This window comes from Nilaparvata lugens, chromosome 8 (assembly GCF_014356525.2).
Source record: "Nilaparvata lugens isolate BPH chromosome 8, ASM1435652v1, whole genome shotgun sequence".
Taxonomy (NCBI): Eukaryota; Metazoa; Arthropoda; class Insecta; order Hemiptera; family Delphacidae; genus Nilaparvata; species Nilaparvata lugens.
In genome coordinates, this window is record NC_052511.1 from 30,617,030 (window position 1) to 30,637,860 (window position 20,831).

General features: G+C 36.7%; 2 protein-coding genes across 2 annotated transcripts in view; both read left to right on the plus strand.

The window, feature by feature from the left end:
- Window positions 1-20,831, plus strand: part of LOC111047136 (CUGBP Elav-like family member 4) — a 461,039-nt gene that overhangs the window by 334,771 nt on the left and 105,437 nt on the right. The gene's annotated exons all lie outside the window — the stretch shown is intronic.
- On the plus strand, window positions 1,192-7,651 carry LOC111045909. Its single transcript, XM_039434514.1, has 5 exons — window positions 1,192-1,255; window positions 2,574-2,730; window positions 3,567-3,812; window positions 4,405-4,507; window positions 6,812-7,651. The coding sequence occupies exons 2-5, from the start codon at window positions 2,655-2,657 to the stop codon at window positions 7,281-7,283; spliced, it is 897 nt and encodes a 298-aa protein (XP_039290448.1). The 5' UTR covers window positions 1,192-1,255; window positions 2,574-2,654; the 3' UTR covers window positions 7,284-7,651.

The window sequence follows — 20,831 nt, forward strand, 5'->3', positions numbered from 1 at the left end:
CAGTTACTGATAAGTAAGTGTTATCGCTCGGTTGCTAACTATTCCTTTAGCAAATTCTTTCATTTTAAAAGGTAATCACAATTTTCCTCTCTTTTCATGAGATCTATTTGAAAGATTCATCACACAAAAGCCCCCAGGATATTTTAAATAGGTAATTGGGAGACGAGTCGAAACAATGACTATTTGAAAAATCCGATATTGTGATGAATACACTATTTCATCTCCTTACTTCTACGAAAACTCCACACTTAACACTAAAAACAATATATCGTGCACTTTTGGCTACGAGAAAATAAATAATTGATTGTTCCTTCCATTGGATACAATCGAAATACAATAATTAATGAGGTCTCTTTGGATCCTTCATTAAAACAACTCCACAACTTCCATTCACGGGTGGCTTATGAGCAGACCCATAACTATAACAAATATACAAAATTTCACATATTACTTCTTAAGATTTGAACAGTATTTGCAACAAATATAGATTTTCATCATTTTTTCATGGTTATTACAAGTTTCGACTCTTTGGTTTGGCTTTTACATAAATTGGGTGAGAGTGTGATTTTACTTCAGTGACTTGACAATCGTCTACCGTTTGACTCGAGCAATTCCTTATCTGCGCTTAGTACGTTGCGTACAAACAGGGTTACACTTGAAATGGCTTTCTTGATTTTTATCAATGTTGGTTACAAATATTAAGTCTTTAAGATTATATTTATCAATTTGAATTTCAATTCATGATCTTTTGATGCAATAGTAATAAATTTCACATTTGAAGGTAAGAATTTCATTTTCTTTTTAGCTTTTTTAGCAATACATTTATATGACATAGAACATGCGCATTTCGTGCAAATTAACATAAATATATATTTTTGGTTGCGTTTTTTGCTTATAATTTCACATTAAATAATAGGTTACAATAATTAAATAACGATATTGCTTTGATTCCTATACATTGACTCTGTGATTTCGCACACATTGGTTGGTGGGACGAAGAAAATTATCGAACAGGCTTTGGTTCTGAATAGATTTTTTCTATCGATTCTGTATTGCAAGGTTAGATTTACACATTTTTCAAATAAACTTTGTTTATTTTTCTTTCCTCCTATTCACTACTAATTTCATGTTATTTCTAATTTATAATTATTTTCCGTGGATACTATAATTCTTGTTTCTATTTTTTCAGTTGTGCAGATGATACCAGGCGATTGTTTCGGTGATGACTCTGACACGAGGTGGATGGCTTGATCAGGTTGGTAAATTCTTAAAGTTGTTTTCAGTTTTATTTCTTGATTTAAAGTTGATTTCAATTTCTTCTTTTGAAGTGAATTGTTGTTTATTAGATGAGTTGAAATTGTTTATTGATTAGGCTCTTCGGTAGGGTTTTACATTAATCACGTTTTCCCACCAGTGATTATTGGCGTTCTCGGAATCTTGAATCTTGATGGTGTTGTGTTGTGAAACGTCGGTCACTCGATGCGGTCCTGTGTAAAGATGGAAGAATTTTTTAGTTAACTTGCCTAGGGCATCTGAAGATTTATGTGCTTTTACCAGTACTTCATCTCCGACTTCATATTTGAATTTCTTTGTAGCCTTGTCATGGTATTTCTTCCTTTGTTTTGCGGATTTGTCTAACCTATTGCGAACCAGTTGGTATAAGTTTGGGTTAGGTTTATCCGGATTTGGAAACTTGATTAGGCTCTGAATAAATGATTCGTTTCTTGTGCCAAATATAATTTCATGGGGAGTGTACCCGGTACTGTCACTTACACAGTTATTAATGCAGTGTTCTAGGAACGGTACATATTTGACCCATTGTTGATGACGGTGACTGCTATATGCCCTCATAAATCTTGAAATTTCTTTCATTTTTCTTTCCACTGGATTTGCACTGGGAGTGTATGCTGAGACTCTTGATGTTTTAATGCCGGCTTGTTCTAAAATTTGTTTCCATTTGGCACTACAAAAATAGGTTGCGTTATCTGACAATATGCGCTGTGGTTTACCAACTTCATTGGTCCATCTTTCGGTGATGCATCTGGCTAATTTTTCACCAGTGATTTTACCAATAGGGAAGAACATTGTATATTTTGAGAACAGGCAGGTTAAGACGAAAATAAAGAGTTTTTGGTGCATAGACTGAGGTAGTGGCCCATAGATGTCAGCTGATATTAATTCAAGTGGTTGTGAGGGCAAGATGGGTATCATTTCTCCTGCTATGTGAAAACGGTTATGCTTTGTTTTTTGACAGATGTCGCAGGCTCTTATTAACTGTGTAACCTTTTTGTTCAATCCTTTGAAGTAACAACACGTTTTCAGGGCATGTATTGTTTTCTTTATACCAAAGTGACCAATTCGTTCATGTGTTTCCAAAATTACGTCCTTTTCTAGGGTGTGTGGTATGACTAGATGCCAAAAATCGGAGTTTTTATTAGCCTTATAAAACAAATGGTCGTTGAAAACAGTGTAGCGTTGTAGATACTGGTGCTCTTCTACTGGAGGGTTGGATAACTTGCGAATGAGATCTGTGATTTTATTGTCCATTGATTGTGCGTTTTTAAATTTTTCAGATGTGAGGAGTTCGGTGTGCAGGAGCGGCGATATATTGAAGGGTAACGGCACTGGTTGATCTTCGGCTACATAGCATTGGAATGTCGTTTCATTGGCATAGGTGTCACTTCCTTCTCTGGACAAGAAATCAGCAGTTTGATTTCGTTTACCTGGCAGGTGAGTGAGTTCTAAATCGAATTCTTGCAATAACAGAAACCATCTAGACAGTCGGTTGTTGGTTAACTTGGCTGTTTTGAAGAAAGTCAGGGCCTTATGGTCGGTGTTAACAAAAATCTTTTGGCCTAACAACAACGTTCTATATTTCTTGCATACTTCGACAATGCTTAGTAGTTCTTTTTCCGTGACTGTGTACTTCTTCTGGGCTGCATTCATAGTTTTGCTAAAAAATGCTATGACTCCTTTTTCTCCTTTCTCATCATATTGAAAAATTTCCGCACCTAAGGCGTAATCCGATGCGTCAACATTTATATGAAAAGGTTGGTTGAGATTTGGATGATTCAATATAACAGCTTTCAAAAAAGCATCCTTCAACTGGTTGAAAATTTCATCTTCCTTGAGCCCCCATATCCATGGTTTAGAGGATGATAAAACATGACTCAGTTGTGCTGTATAATGAGACATCTGTTTGTTAAAGCGACGATAGAATTGTAGGAAACCAATAAAACGTTGAAGCTGTTTACGACTTGATGGAGATGGAAAGTTTTTTATAGCTGCTAATTTGTCAATGTCCTGCATGATACCTTTATCAGTTATGATGTGCCCGAGGTATTTGACTTTCTTGGCAAAAAATTCACATTTTGATAATTTTAATTTCATACCACATTTTATTAGTCTACCGAATACTACATCAAGGTGTTGAATATGCTCTGCCACACTCTGTGATGAAATTTATTGCATCATCAACGTAAAGAGCACAAAAGTCTGAAATGTCTTCACCGATTGATTGTCTTAGGCAGCGTATAAATATAGCCATTGCGTTTCTGATCCCAAAGGCAAGTCGGGTGAACCTGAGATTTCGGCCGTTGAAGAGGAAGGACAGGTAATCCCGAGATTCTTCTGCCACTTGTACCTGCCAATATCCGGCGCTGAGGTCGACGGTGGAGTATATGGTCTTGCCATGGAACGTCTGCAACACCTGATCGATCTGGGCGGGAGCTTCACGGTCGTCGTCGAGAATCATGTTCAGCTGGCGGGCGTCGAGACAGAGTCGGGTGGAGCCGTCCTTCTTCGAAACGCAGGTAATAGGCAAACTATAATGCGATGTGGATGGTTCGATAATGCCTAGTCTTTCCATCCTATCTATTTCGGCAGCTGCTGCTTGACGGTGCGCAAAAGGGATGGGATAAGATTTTCTATAATACGACTCATGTGGTTTGACCTCTAATTTACACTGAAAATGATTTGCCAATCCCGGCTGTTCTGAAAATACTGCACGATTTTTTATGAACATTTCTTTCATGGATTGTTTGATTGCGAGCCCCCATTCAGAATTGTTATCAATCTCATTCAGTAACTTTTCCATCAGAATGTCGGTATCATCTGGTGTTTCATTTTCCAAGCTGTAGTCATCCACTGAATCATGACTCATCATTTCACTTTCTTCACCTTCTCTGTATTGCACCTTGTATTCTTTTTCAGGAATGTAGTCTTCAACCATGTGATATCTCACTACTCTTACATCTCCCGCATTGGCCTTTAATACTATCTGAGTATTGATACTAGTCCGGTTGCTATTGTCAGTTAACTGTAGTTCGAGATTTTTGAAATTTATGTTTGAGTTATAATGGGCTAAGAAATCAGCACCAATAATAATGTGTGGTCCGTTTGCAGGTAATACCAGGAAGGAGTATGGGAAGCACTTTCCTTCGACTTGGATCTCCAGGAGGCATTGTTTAGATATTCGGAGGCGACGTCCTGGTGTGACACCTGATAGGTAGGTTGAGGTTAACGGTAATGTGGCTATTTCTGTTATGTTTTTCAGGCGGGAATAAGAGTCATTCTGGATTAGGCTGACTTGTGATCCAGTATCTATGAGAGCTTTGAATTGTAGGCTGGCTATTTGTATGGTTATATAGGTTTGAAAATGTTCATGTATTTCTTGAATGCTGGAGTTTTCTTCTTCTAGCAAGGTTTCTCTGATGTTATTATATAGCGCGGTAAGACATGTAGATTCTTTTCCTGTATCTGGAGCGGTGAGGTTGTCTAGATTTTCCATTCTATTCATTTTTGCAGGTTGAGTAGGCTTAAACCGTATAGAGCGGCAACGACGGTAGACTCCTCTGAGTTTCGGTTTCTTGCCTTGGACTATTTCGACTGGCGGGAGTGACGGATCAATATTTTTACTTGGCGGTTGTTCTTCTGCTAATTGATTACCATTTCTCTCCGTGTGTAGACAGGTGATGGGCGACTGTGGCGGGTGATTTCCATATAGTCAGATTTTCTGCGGCGTTGATGACCCTTGTGTTTTCTCAGCCATATCCGATTTTCTTCCCTGATTTTCGTTGGGCGTCGTTTGATGCTGATTTGCGCTCGCATTTCCCATCCGGTTATAGTTGTTGTTCCTGCTATGCGCGGCGTTGTTGGAGTATGGGTTACGGTGTTGGTTTATACGGTCTCGTCCGTCATGGTAGTACGCGTTTCTCCTGTTTGTATCAGACTGCTGGTTGTGGTTCTGGAAATTCCTCCTACTTTCTGGTTGGTTTTCTTTATTTGGTCGCTGTTGAGAATTTGTGTTGCGGTCCTGGTTATTTGCAGAATTAAAGGGACGACGGACATTAGAAAAAGAAGGAGTATTTTGTTGGGGTTGGTGATCTTGATGCGGATGTTCTTGTTGCACAGTGAAGTTGTAATCTTCGCGATGCACTGCTTGAATTTCATGGAGATGATTTTCCAATTCTTTGATGGTCTTAACATGACTAGTCGCTAGTGCCATCTGTACGGGGTAAGGCAGTTTCCGGATAATGATCTGAGTGAGTGCTAACTCGGCAAAAGGTGTATCCAATTGTGAATTTTTGTATCGAATGTTTGATACAAAGGCGGTGCATGTTTGGCCACTTCGAGGTGAATATTTGCAGGATACGATATCAGATAGTATGACTCGCTGTCGATCTTGTCCCCAATATTGCTCTAGGAAGGCATCTATGAATTCGGATAAACTATTAAATTCGGCGGCGCGTCCGTGAAGGAAAAGTAATGGTTCTCCAGACAACAGAGTGAATAATTTGAATTTCCATATGGGCCAGGGTGTGGGGGTAAGTTCTTGAACAGATCTCAGTTGTTCGACGAAGGGTTTTGGGGGCATAGACGCTGGAGTGTCATCAAAATGTCCTAGGTTTTGAAAAATTGTGGTGGTGTTGTACGACTCTGAGGGCGATGACAGTTCTAGGTTGGCTCGAGAGTGACTTATGCGGGTTTCCATCTGAGTGATTCGGGTATCCGTCTGCTCAAATCTTTTTCGGACCTCGGCATCAACACTCTTCCTTTGCTCGGCGGCAGTATCACATCGTCTATGCAGGTCGCTGTATTGTATAGCCAAGCTGTCCACCTGAGAGCTGATAGTAGTCTGCTTTTCACTCAGGGTGTTAACATGGCTCTTCAAATTTGTTATATTGGATGTAACTGGTTCAAGTTGCCCTTCTACTCGCCGTATAATGTCCTCGTGTTCATTTTGACATGTAGAGATATGTTCATTGAGTTTGGCCTGCACGCCCTGAGTTATCTGCTCTCCTGCTTTGGTGCAATGCTGTTTGGCTTGCTCAACTACTTTCTCTTTCAGAGTATCCATCTCCACGCGTATGTGTTCTTTTAAGGTGACCTCGACGTTGACTACCTTCGTATGCATATCTTGTGATATCTGATCCAATCGGTTATTTGTTTCTACAATGGATTTATCCAGACGCTCGGTTAAATCTTTGATGGTGTTATCGGTATCATGGAATGCTTGGTCCATTCGCTGACTCAACTTCTCCAAACCCTGTTCATTTGTCTTCTTTGCTTCTTGAATTTCCTTATTCAGCTTGTTTATTGCTTCATTGGTTTGCTTGTTGTCTTTCTTTACCTCTTGAATTTCCTTCTTTAATTCTTCCTTTGCTTGTTTATTGTCTTCTTTTATTTCTTGAATTTCCTTCTTTAATTCTTCCCTTGCTTGTTTATTGTCTTCTTTTAATTCTTCCTTTGTTTGTTTGTTGTCTTCCTTCATTTGTTCCTGTCCTTTAATCATATTGTTCATTGCTTCCAGTAGGGCGCTCATATCTGGCATGGAGGTGGGTGCACATCTAACGGTCATCCGCTGGTTCTTCATCCGAGCAACGGTGCGAGAAATGGGAGTTCCTGTTTCTGGGGCGTCGTCGTCCGTATGCTCTCCCGATGTTTCATCCTCCGGCTCTTGGGCTGCCGACGGATCTTCCACTAGGATGCAGCTCTCCTCCACCTGTGTCGAAGATAAATCATCCAGTACATTGGGATGGAAATCGGCGGCTGCGGTGATGGATGCGGATGGCGGCGAACAATCGGGTGAGATGTCCTCGGTGTCCGACAGACTTGGATTGACCTGGTCGTTTCCTGCCATGGTTTGTGAGAGAATAACGCGACGAACGTGTGCGGTGAATAAAAAACGTGAAAGTGTTGTGATATACAAAATAATTAATAAGAAATCCAATAGAAATTGCTATAGCTTCGTAGTGAGTGAAATACAGAAAAAAGTGGTTTAACAATGTGCTCAGTGATAAAATGAGTCAAGTTAGCAATATCGTTAACATAAAAATGACACGAACATACAGGATACACAGTGAACACTTATGCGGTAATACAGGTACGCCTCTTATAATTTATTATTACTATTATTATAAATATTTTACTTTTATAATTTCTTGCCGCAATTCAATATATAGGCTAGTGTTCTTTGCAAAATTTTATATAGAAGGGGCAGTGTTTTGTTTGAATTATTCCGCAATATATCCGTGATTTAATTTTACTTCCCTCTTTATGTTTTAAAAACTTTTAAAAATGTAAATAACTTCAATCCTCTTTTCTGTAAATATTTATAAATTGTTTCAATATAGACCTAATATTCTTCAAATAATATGACCTTTCTTATGATATCTCTTATACCTATGACTTATAGTATGACCAATTTTCGAATAACACGATAATAAAATTCTGAGTTCGATTTTTTCTCTAAAAATTCATCAATCGATAAATTTCTTTTCCGTTCAAAAATTGGGTATGGTACTTCTTGTTATTTTATATAACAGTGAACAGTCAATATTAAATTCGAAAAAATTCACAACCATGAATTTTTCACAAATTTTCCCGTTGTCAGCGCTATAGTATACTGAGCAACTAAATAATCCTCGTAGTCGATTATCCACCTCTTCAATGCCTATCACTGTTGGGCGCCAAATCATGTGGTGCGTTTTTTAACGGCTTCACACATGTAGAGTGAATCTTGTACTGAGTCAATGGTGTAGCGGCTATAAATTTTGTAATTGCGTGCGTGGACGCTGAATGTACACCAGACTGATTGATTCACTACAAGATTCAATACAATTGTCGGAATCGCGGGAGGCCTAAACGCTCGCTCACCCTTGATTCTTCTAATGACAAATTGTATAGTGATGAAATTTTTATAAGCAGTGTAGCGATCGCTAAACACTGAAGACGGATACCTTAAAATTATTACCTGTGAAGAATGAGCATACAAAATCATACAGGTCGAGCAAAAATCCCGATGTAGATAATTTACGGGACTGCGTCTCTAATAAGTTCTGAAGGATTAAAATACGGTATTTGGACCAAATATCGTTCAGAATATATTTCGAGAACAGAGTCTTGTCGGGTTTTAAGCTCTATTGTAGGAATTTATATGATCTATGGCTGCCACTGCTGTACAATTGATGTGTTCGCTCCTAAGTCGAGGTAGGTAACAGATAAAAGCTGATATATGAGCAGGTAAGGACAAAGAATAAATATCTCGATCTGACCCCACTCGCTACATCCACTTAGACCTGTTCCAATATCCAGCTTAATTCAATTATTCCAATGATCGTATTCGATCGGTTCTTGATGATATAGAACGTATCAGACACAATAATTGACAGGCTTAAGAAATAATCGAACTCAGAAAGCGAATTAACAAAACTGAAATATATTACAATAAATATGTAATCATACAGTGCAGATTCAGAATTTGATTTACAGGTTAATAATAATTTAGCATTAATAGAATAGTTAAAAATTTTCTTGTGCTTGCATGATACCATGCGTGATTCAACAGAATTTTACAATTGATAAAATTAACAGTTTGAAAAAATAGTGAAAAAATGAATTATAAATATTTTTGAAGATGCTCGGGGTCGTGGTTCTGGCAGCGGAGGATAGTTAATCAACTACAAATTCTTATAAATTAATATGAATAAATTCTAGACTCTTAATGCTAAAGCGCTTGTCGGCGTGGCCAATAATTTAACGAAGAAAAATTTATGTTTTTCTGCACTGAAATATTTTCGAAGCGTAGATTGGGGCCCCTTTTAAAACTTATAACTCACGTGAATTTCCTTGGCGGTCGTGGTTTTCTTCTTTAGATCAAAAATCGTTTGATCGGCGGCAATCCAGGCTTCAATTTCAGCACGTGGGGAATTTTAATTTAATATTTCCTTCACCAAATTAATTATGGGATAATTTACTTTAAACTTCTAATTTATCGATTGATGAAAACAGAAATTTACAAATAACAAATAAATTGGCCTAAAATATCGGCTCACAAATAGAACATTTAAAATCGAACAAGAAATTTTCACAAATAGGTCTTGGTAACTATAAAAAGAGATCTGCACGGTGAGGATTTCAAAAGGGAAGTGCTGTCTTTTTTCTCTAAGCTTCTAGGCTAGACCTTGCTTCTCAGAATCTCGATGTAATAATTTGCATAAAAATTTGCCATTGGTAGAACGCTTGTGACGTAAACATGACGTCAGTGGCAAGCAGTAGAATACAATTCCTTTAATTACAATAATAATTTAATTTATGTAATTCTTAAAACTGCTTAATCTTATAGACATAGTTCCTCTCATACAATGTACATGTGCTAGCGTAAATGATAAGGCAGGGTTGTTGTCTGATAATAGATTAACATGTGTTGCTTTCAAACGATCACCTTCTTGGTGCTATTTCTATGCACTGTGATTGGCTTAGACCTGCCAAAGAGATTTAATTACCATGTGGTTCAGTTGAATTAAATCGTTAATGAATTAATACTCTTGTACAATTTTTATTAGGTTTGAGATTGTTATAATTAATTTCTGCCATTTTATCAATAATATAATTTCATGCTATGACCTATTTAGTTACAATAAGACCTGACATATAATATAATTTCTTAAATAATAAATAATTTCAACGATAACACATACATTTTATTTTTTTATTTGAAATTCTTGATCCTTTATGGATAGTTTTAATTTTTAGAGATGGTATTATATCTTACGTGAAGCCAGCGTGACATTTGACAATACTTTGAATTAGTCAGCTGCGTTCGAACTGTTTTAAAAACATCTGTTCGATAGTAAACAAAGTGTAACCTCAAAATCAGTGAGCGATTCATAAACAATTTGTGCTTTATTTGCAAAATAATTATAATTTTATTGAATAATTTTCCTAGAAAATATTCAGTACAGAACGGTACTCTTATCTAATACACAGTTACTGATAAGTAAGTGTTATCGCTCGGTCGCTAACTATTCCTTTAGCAAATTCTTTCATTTTAAAAGGTAATCACAATTTTCCTCTCTTTTCATGAGATCTATTTGAAAGATTCATCACAGTGTATAAGCCAGTATATATTGTAATGTACATAAATAAAGTATTCAATCAATCAATAAATTAATCTCTCTCTTCGTCTTTATCATATTCTCTATCATAGCAGTCAAAAATTGAAACTTTTCTCGTTCATTCATCTTGTCCACGATGATGTTTTTCAAAATGTAAGACTCGATTAGTTATTTCATAATGAGACTTGAACTAACAAAATCAGTCGAGAAACCACGGAGGAGTTGAGGTCTCAAAAACAAGTTCGCCTATTCATTTAGAGAGAAGGCAAGCTTGTACATCGAGTTGCAGATTTAGAAGTATTCTAATTTTTTCTCATTCGCTCGAATTAATGAAATATTGAAACTGAAACATTCTCATCCAGCCGAATCTCAAATGATAGATAACTTTAAGAATTTTCCCAATCGACAGAAAACGTTGTTTGTTGCATTGAGCCGAAAGTGGTGAAAGTCCCAAACGACCAAAAGTGTTGAGAGTCCCAAACGACCGAAAGTGATAGGTTTTCCAAACGACAGAAAGTGATAGGTTTCTCAAACGACCGAAAGTGATAGGTTTCCCAAACGACAGAAAGTGATAGGTTTCCCAAAGTTTCTCTAGTTTGTCGCGAATTACAGAAAGCGTTCTGCCAATTGGGAATAGTTATTTGTGCAACTAGTGCGCAAAGTGACAGTTTGCTGCATCGAAAGAAACGTTTACGCCCGAGCCGTAGGCGAGGGCGGAATGGTTTCTTGAGTGCAGCAAACGAACTTTGCGCACGTATTTCACATTAAATTTTTCCTACAGTTACCATTGAATATGAAAAGTGGGTAATTATGGGTAAAATTGCCTGAATAATGTAGTAGTGTTTGAATGGCGAGGCGGCTGTGTGGTGTGTGCTGTGGTGGCACTGTGCTGTCGTTTTCCTTGGTTATAATATCTACTTAATAATTAGCGCGTTGTGCTTCGTTGCACCTCTGCTCACTATAGCAGCCACAGCAGTCACTGTTACCAACTTAATTTTGATTTTGCTGCACTGGTGCTCCATATAACCTACTAACTATTTTGCGTTTCATGCTGCAAATCTGGAGTACGCAAAGTACTCACTTTGCGCACTAGTGCGGAAAAGTGATTCTTTGCAGCCTGCAATCAGTGCACAAATGGTCACTTTTCAGGGTATCTGTAGGAAAAAGTACTTTTCGGCCGTTTGGGAAAATATAGCGTTTCGGTCGTTTAGGACTCTGTCAATTGGGACTATCATTGGGATTCTGTCATATTCATGATATGAATTATATGTACAATTCATCATTAGCTCGTTGAAATAATATTCTAATATAATATAAAACTCAATTGAAACTCAATATTATTATACATTATCCTATATATTCATCATACCATATAAATAAGTATACCACTCGTGATTATTGCATTATAAGAATATTAGGGTGGCCGAATCATATTACCATACATAATATTACCGTACCATATTTTTTGAAATATGATATTAAGATATGATATTACCTTATGATATCAAGCACTTGCACTCATTCTTGTAGAATGCTGAACTGAGGGTATGAACCTTCATGATCATATCATCACCACAAATTCATTCACACTCCCTCCAATTGTATTTCAAGAGCTCAGCAGCACGACTAATATAATTTCATGAATTTCCTCTAACCTAGTTATTCTAAATGAACCAGGATAACTTTTCATACACTTTCCTCATATGAGATGAATTTTCATATTCAGTCTGCTGACACCCTGGATGAATTCACGTGATTTTTCACAGAATTTGCTCCATGTGTGAGCAGCTCATACCCTCGCTCATATGTCAAAAGAATTATTAAATTCTATGGTGGAAGTGCCTACAAAGTGGGTGTGGCCTAGAATGTGGAACGACTACTCTCCGGGCTGCTATTACATTCTGCATGTCGCTCCCTTATTACACAAACCTAATTCCCTCTCAAAAAACATCCAACTCATCCTGTTTGCTATCCACTCAAGTTTTCCAAAATTATCATGACAAAATTACTTATTCTTCTACTTTCCTCTTCATGTGAATAAGACAGACTGAAGCGATATCATGATGAAGATGATGTGATAAAAATATAGGCCTAACTTCGTGGAATAGTTTTTCGAAATACCATGATTTTGAGAACCGAAACTGCCTGATCTTCAACTCAGAGAAATTACTTCTCAGTTGTTTTACCTTTTACTCATCACTCATTGAGAATTCACCCAAATCTCTCTCACAAAACTTCAATAAAGTTGAATTCACGATTGTATTGCCTGCAATTATCAACGTATCTGTATTTAGTGGGAGAGTTTCGAATTGTTTTGTGTTTTCCTTGCTAATCAAACTTCTTGAGTAGATAATAATTATTGACATCATTATGATAGGGAAATGTAGATTGTATTTGTTCAAGAATCCTAGATTTGAGCAGAGCATTAAACATAAAAGAGTATTACTATATATACCGACGAGCAGTAACAAGATAGTAGTTTTTTCATCGTTGTCAAGGAGTAAAATATCCTACTGGAAACAATTAGCCTGGCTGTGTAGTATTGAGCGAGCAGGATGCATCACTCGCCCATCACATCAATCGTAGTTTCTTTGCGATGTTTTTAAGTGGAGCTCCTCAGCTAAGTCAATGCATGAACTGGAACTAGGACGGGGATAATTCAGGTGCTGGTGCTGGCCAATAAAGAAAATATATTAGGCAAATAAGATTAAATTGAAGGGCACGGAAAGATATCAAGATAAATGATTGTGAGGCAAAATAACAAGCCGGAGGGAACGCAACAAACCAATCAGCTGATTAGAAGACGCTCGTGGGGCTCTGACGTTGAGGGTCTAGTTAGTGGGTGAAGATGGGGAAGATCTGTGGGGGAATTCCTTAGCGAGTGGGCTGAAGACCTACTTGCACGAAATAACAAAGCATACACACACAAACACACACATAAGACAATATTTGTGTACTGCTTTTAATTCGTTGATGTCCATTTGGTGTCTTTAATAGCCGGTTAATAAATACTGGTTGAATTCAATATTATTATCGGTTGTAAAAATACAGAAAATCAATCACTCGAAAGTCTTTGTCCCTATTTTTACTGCTCATATGAGTAAATTAGGACTACGTTAGATGGTACAGATTTTTCTTGATTCAACATATAGAATACATTAATAGGAAACCATTATAACAAAACCAGTAATACTAGCAAACAAAAAAAACTGAAAAGTTGAAAGATAATGTAGAGATTGCAATTTCCACTTGATTATTTTCACAGTACCTACAGTATATTTATCGGCATTTGCTGATGACAAACCGAGATAACACCAGCAAGCGCCGGTGAGCACGTTACGGCCTTGAGCGAACCTTGCACAAAGTCGTACTCGCCTGCATAAACAGAACTAAACAAAACGAGGTACAAATAGAAAAGCAATGTTACAATGTATCAAAATCATTGATTTGATGATTACTTATTCTAGCCCGAGGATCAATCGTTTGATTGTTAAATTCAAAAATGGACTGTATGAGAATAGGGTTTGAAAAATAATACCGTAACAAAATATTGAAAGGGCTAAATGTTAGCATAACGATGGTACTTCATGTAGTATGCAAACAGTAAATAAATCCTGAACTTACCACAGTGTAGATACGAATATTTTTAAAAATCGATTATTATACTATCGGTATTTGCCAAGAATAGGATGGGCAATTGGAAATATGAAACACAAACCTCAGGACGGGAAATACCTTCGTAGAAAACTTTCAAACTGCAACGGTGGTTCACGGAATAGCATTCAGAAGTTGATTGATATTCATAGGAGTTATTGATATTCTACTACTCAAGAATAATTGAATATCCTAACAATCAAACCCAATCTCCCAAGCATCAGAAGCATGCTTTGTATGCACATTTACAGTTCAATCGGAGATGACAGTGATACTGTTATCTAGCAATATACCGTTGTACGAGCAATAGACACATTAAATTTATAAAAATAGAGCAGATTCACCAACTCTCACAGATATATTCACCAGCACTATACTAACACACTTATACCAAAAGTAACAACTAACCAATATACACCTATATCAGTCCACTGTGCTTGACTGATATAGTGCTGCACTGTAGTTACAACACCCACTACTACTAGCAAATGAGTGAAACACACTATAGCCTCCTTGTATAAGCGTGATATACTTACACACATGACCCACACTAACCAACATGTGTGGGTCTTTTGAGGGCTCATATTGCCAGCGGGCCGTAATCGCAGAGTCCAGTAGTTAATGCCGGTCCGAAATTAAATTTTGAATCAGTAAACATAACGGCCCAGTGTTCTCTATATTATCGTTGTTTTATTGAAGCGTGTAGCTGTAATTTCCTCAATTCCTCGTGGCTGCAATAGAATCTAGGACTAGATTGATCGCAGTTATCTCTCCTAGTCGGTACAACAGGAGATGATGTCCTGCTGCTCTACATTATTTATGAAATCTACCGGAACGATCACATCAGTTTGCTCACGAATGGAGATGGACTCGGAGGGTTGCATTCGCTTACGAATAGGAGCAATGAAATTGGGTTTATATTATTGATTGTGATTAGTTTGAGAAGATTGGAAGTTATTAATAGTATCAATAAGAAGAGAAATGGTTTCTCTCCACCTTATTATTCAGGTAACCATATTCATTGTCATCACAATGTTAATTTGTGAATTACCTGTCGTTATTCCTGATCACAAAACCTTCTGTAGGTGAGATTGTATAGTTGAATATTGCCTTGAATTGTATCCAATAGGAACTGAACCCACTGAACTCACATAGACAGATAAATCTTTCATGGCAGTATAGCAATGTTACTATAGTTCAAGTCAATCTTGTATCAAGCTCAATATTCAGAAAATATCAGTCATTTTTATCAGAGATCCCAGTATCCATTCAAAGTGGCTGGCTTATTGATTATTCTTCTGGAGATCAAGTTATAATATATTAAATATTTCATATCCAAGGAATATTTTTTCTATACTGACTATTCTAAACTAACTCATTTCTCCAAATAATTATTTCATTAACAAGATTGAACAGTGACTGAATATCCAGCGTCAATGGAATAATAAAACTGAATCTGCAAGCCATGTTCTGTTGAAAAAGTTGTTTCCAATGCTCAACATTCATTCTGATCAGCGTTGTCGAAAATGACGCCGTGTTCCATTTACAAAAATCAAAACTGCGATATTTTTGTCCAACGGAATTCTGGAATAATCACTTCTCCGTACACCAAAACAATGTCATGTTGCCGGGGAAAAAAGGCAGAGAGGAGCGAGTCAATAAAAAAATAAGTTATCACAGAGCTTCAGTCGCCGAGTCTCCCAGTTTTTATTGTGTTGCCACAATCGAACTTTGTTGCATTTAACTTGTTCTACCGCAAATGACAATCGATCTGTCATGTTCCCATGCGGAATTCAATCATAACCTACCGTCATCGTTGACAAACCAGTGGCGTTTTGATATATTTCTTTCACATATTCCTTCTCCTCTGCTCATTCAGGACTGCTTTCTTTTAACAGTTGGCTTCATGTGAATTCATGAATTCTACAGAATCTCAAATATTTCATATTGGATCCTCCCTTTTCACTTCTGTTCATAGTGGTTTGCTTGATATGTTACACCATAGAGTACATACAGTACATAGAGTACATAGGTATACTGGTTATTCTTTTATATAACATTATTCTTTGAATAATGGAAGAATGAATGATGAGGAAATGAAATGAGGATAACATGAAGGAATAGGATGATATAGTGAACAGAATTCGATTTGTAGAAAACTATTATCATAGATAGATTATGGAAATAAAATTCTTGATATCTTCTGTTCAATGTAGATTGGGGCTCCTTAGTCGTAGAACTATGAACCATGTGAATAAAGAATGTCAAATGAATAAACTGATGAAAATTAATGTTGTGAATGATTAATAATCATTCGCGTTGACATGATAGATAGACATGATAAATTCAAGAAATTGTTGAAGTAGCATATTTGTTTTCGATTTCGATTGAAATGATTCATTGAATGTTTAAAATATGCAATACTTAACAGATAAATACTAACAATTGTTGAGAACTGTGAGAGGGAAATGTAGGTCTGAGGCCTTTTAAATACAGTGTTGATATCTCATGACGGATGGAAGGCGAAACAAAACTAATAATATTTATGCAGTTATTGGAATCGATCAGCCTTATCAAGCTGATCACAAATTAGTTAGTTTGACTTGATGAGAATTCCACAAATAATAGCTTTGGAAAACTTGATTGTGTAGAACAAAAATATATTACAACCTATTCTTATCAAAAGTATTACAGGACTTTAAGTTGAGTTTCAGATCTCGAAATGCCAGTTCATGGGATGAAATAAATTGGGAATGAGAATATAACTCACTGTACAGCGAATTTAAAACTTTATAGTGTTTGATAGTGGAAGTAGAGGTGATTCATTGCCACCAACTAAAAAATCACACTCCCCTTGGAAAATAATTTGAAGCCTTCTTCACATGTTCACACTGGCGATGTGTTTCATGAACACTATCCTTATCAGTACCGTGGGAAAGTGCAGCTGGCACACACACTACATCATTCTGATCCTCTTGCTAACAAGGCATACTCTGCTGTCTTCTTTATCTTGTTTTCTTCTCTTTCTCCTCCTTTTTCATCTAATTTTCCTTCTTCTTCTTATTTTTTTCTCCTTCTTCTTTTTCTTCTCCTTCTTCTTCTTTTTCTTCTTCTTCCCTCATCCTAATCCTCCTGGTCGTCATCGTACTCCTCCTCCACCCCTCCACATCATTCTCATTCTTCCCATCCTCCTCTATCTTCTCCTTTTTCCTATTTTTCTTCCAACTTCAAATTATTTCAACTTGCCTTTACTTTTCCATCTTATTCTCTTCAATCACTGCTTCTCCAGACGCGTCTCTTCACTAAATGCTCATCTATTGTATTATACTTCCAATTACTTTTTTTGACTAGCCCACTCCTAGAACTCAATTTTTCACTTGATTTTTCATTTCAAATTTATCTTGTGAAGACACAATGTAGATAAACATAGAACTTGACACTCTTACGCTTTTCACGTCCTCTCTTGTTTTCTTCTTTTGGGTGTGGCTTTTGTTTTTCCCTAATTCTTTTCCTAGTCATTCTAACGATAAATTCCTACTAATAGATGGGTGGACAAATTTCTCCAAAAGTGTAACATGCGCCTCGTCAGTCACTCTTGTTAATCAGAGAATTTTTGATTGGGTGTTATATACGCATAAATTGTCATAACAGGTATTGGGTTTGTTATCTACATTTCCATTATAATGATTCTGGTAATTCATGTGTATTCAGTAATATAAATAATAAAATTAATGATTATATATAATAATTATTATTATTCATCAGGGATACTATTAAAAATGTATTTTCCCATCGGTCATTATATTTCGCTTACAACAATATGCTGTTTCTTTTCGTAGCAGAGTTTAAAATAGAATAGATAGGCTATATTTTATTGTAATCACGAGTGAGATGGTCTGAAACATATTCAGGAGTTGGAAATAAAGGTGTCGTTACTAATTCACTAAGTCGTGACTTTTCCAGAGGTTGAAGAACGTATCTACTACCTGGAATTACTACTGAAATCTCACTACCACAGGAATCCAGGTATGAGTTTTCATGTTTTAGGGAATGAGAGGATGGCTGAGGTTGGGATCTGACCACTCAACAACTTATACAAATTAACTCAATATTCCTCGCAGGAAATGAACTTTGAAGGGTAGTATGAAAAATACTGTTTCCTGATAATATTGATGTCATTCATTTGTTTCAGGTGAGTGATCCGATGTGATTATTCGATGGCACAGTAGAGTTGTGAGTGAATAACTTAATAATTATTTTGGATTAGATTGAATAATTCTGCAAGATCATTCATCCAGTGATTCTCAGCAAGTTTCATCTCTAAACAAAGTTATAACTTGAAACTAGTATCTCTCAAGTTCGGAGTATGAACCGGATAATGATCATCATGCAGACTAGTTTGAGTCTTTGGACGAAGTTAATGCCAAATCAGCTGTTTGGATTCACAGCGTCTCGTAATTGATCCGATAAGCAGAGCTTAACTAGCTTTGAGCGGCTTTGTTGAAGGTATGAATATAACTTGAAGCCAGACAAGAAGCCCTGCCGAAACACAAACATTACCTTCAACCTCGTTATTGTAGCCTAATGGATTTGCTACCTATCCTGTCCTAGGTCATAAGTTGAACGCTTCAAGGTTCAAATGCTAGAAAAATAGCAAGGTCGGCAAAATTATCACCAATACGTCTTTCCTAGTATAATACTGTTTAGAAAAATAATAATATATACACCGCATTATTGAAACATAATAGACTAGAAATGTCTAGACTCACAACATTCAAACGGTCGTTTATTGTTCTTTTCAGTATTCTTGAGTTTTCTTTAATTGAACGAGGGTTAGCCAGTTCTTACTTTCGACTGGGGCCGGAATCGTTGTCCGTCTGTTTGTATTTTCTACAATTACTCTCGAAATATTCGATGATTCATGTACAATATTTCCAACACATATTCTTCGAACCTCTTCACAGATCAAGTTCGTTGGATAATCAAATTAACTCACTCCTTCGTCATTTTCAGAATATTTCTTGAATGTCTGGGCGCAAATGTCATTCCGTGATCATTTTTGAGGAACAACTGTGGAAAATGTCTCAATTTCTTCGTTAGGTCTAGCCAAAGACCTTAAATAGATTTAGACCCACAATGCCTATGCCTTCCCAATGATAGCTCTTACTTGAAATTGGAGGCCGCCATTGGGATATTTTAGCACGATATATTATAAATTATACTAGCCGTCAGGCTCGCTTCGCTCGCCATATCCGTCTAGCCAGGGGGCTCCGCCCCCTGGACCCCCGACTGGATCATCCGAGAATGAGATCAGCAGGCTCGCTTCGCTCGCCTGCATTTTCCATTTGGGCATTTTATCATATATTAGGACAATCCAGTCGGGGGTCCAGACTAAACGGATATGGCGAGTGAAGCGAGCCTGACTGCTAGTAATATAATATTCCCAGGATTGAAGTAGCAGTGCTTAATCAATTTTTTCCGCGATAAATGCATTTAAATCTTCAACTTGGTGCCAACCTAACAAAGTCAACTCAACTTAATGCCAACCTGACAAAATTATTAATTATTTAGTTGCCAGTTAACATCTGTTTCGAAGAGGTACTCTATCTAGATTATAGTTCTATAGTAACATATGATATGGAAATTTCAATTATAATTAAGAGATTGGGAGAAGAAGAATATACATGCTAAAAGACGAACTTTAAACCCTTAAAAACAACCCTTAGAGTTAAAATATTGCCTAAAGATTTCTTAGTGCGCCTCTAAAGGGCCAACTGAACATACCTACCAAATTTGAACGTTTTTGGTCCGGTAGATTTTTAGTTATGCGAGTGAGTGAGTGAGTGAGTGAGTGCCATTTCGCTTTTATATATATAGATTATTTATTTGTGATACTATAGATCACAAAGGCATTGGTGGCATTGGTATGTAATAATCTTATGGGTTGCCCCCTCAATGGCGGATTTCAATTCCAAGTACGACACTAGCGCTGCATGTGAGTCTATGCATCTTTAAGGTCTTTGGGTCTAGCATAATGAGGAACACGATAATGATAAGTCGAAATTACAAGCAAACACCTCAAAAACAAGATGGCCGCAAAATGTTTAGGGTTTTGCTATATCGTTTATATTTCAAAAACCATTTAAGATAATCAACCGTTTTTTAAACAAGAAATAACTTATTAAATGTATAAAATTTAGATCGGTCTTTTAGCTTCAAAACGATTTAACTTCATGCGCTGTACATCGATAAATGTATCCTCCAGCGCCCTCCAAAGAAAACTCTGCATGATTTCTGGTGCGTTTTTCCATACGCATGAGGTAACAAACTAAAACCATTGAATGGGTTTTTTCATGACCACTCCAAAACAGAGACTTGCAAAAGCAATCAAATCGTCACAAAAAGCCGAATCACAATATTGATGATGAAAACAACAAAAATATTTGACATCATTAAAAAATTCAAGTTGTCAGTCTTTATTGACGGAAATTTTTCTATCGTTTGCTATTCAGTTATTGTGATATGGAGATATGGATATCGGATTGATTTAATGAAAAACGTGTATAGAGTTGACCAATCTATAATATACGAGAGAATCTCCTCATTTGGAGTACTATTTTCATTATTAATTCAACTCTAAGACCTTGATATATACATTTTTTGAGGACAAAATTTTACTTTTCACCCTGTAAATGTGTTTGCAGTAGACACACACTAGTATTATTGACACAGTGTTGTAGAACATCTCCAAGCTTGAAAATGACATCTGGTGGAATGCTT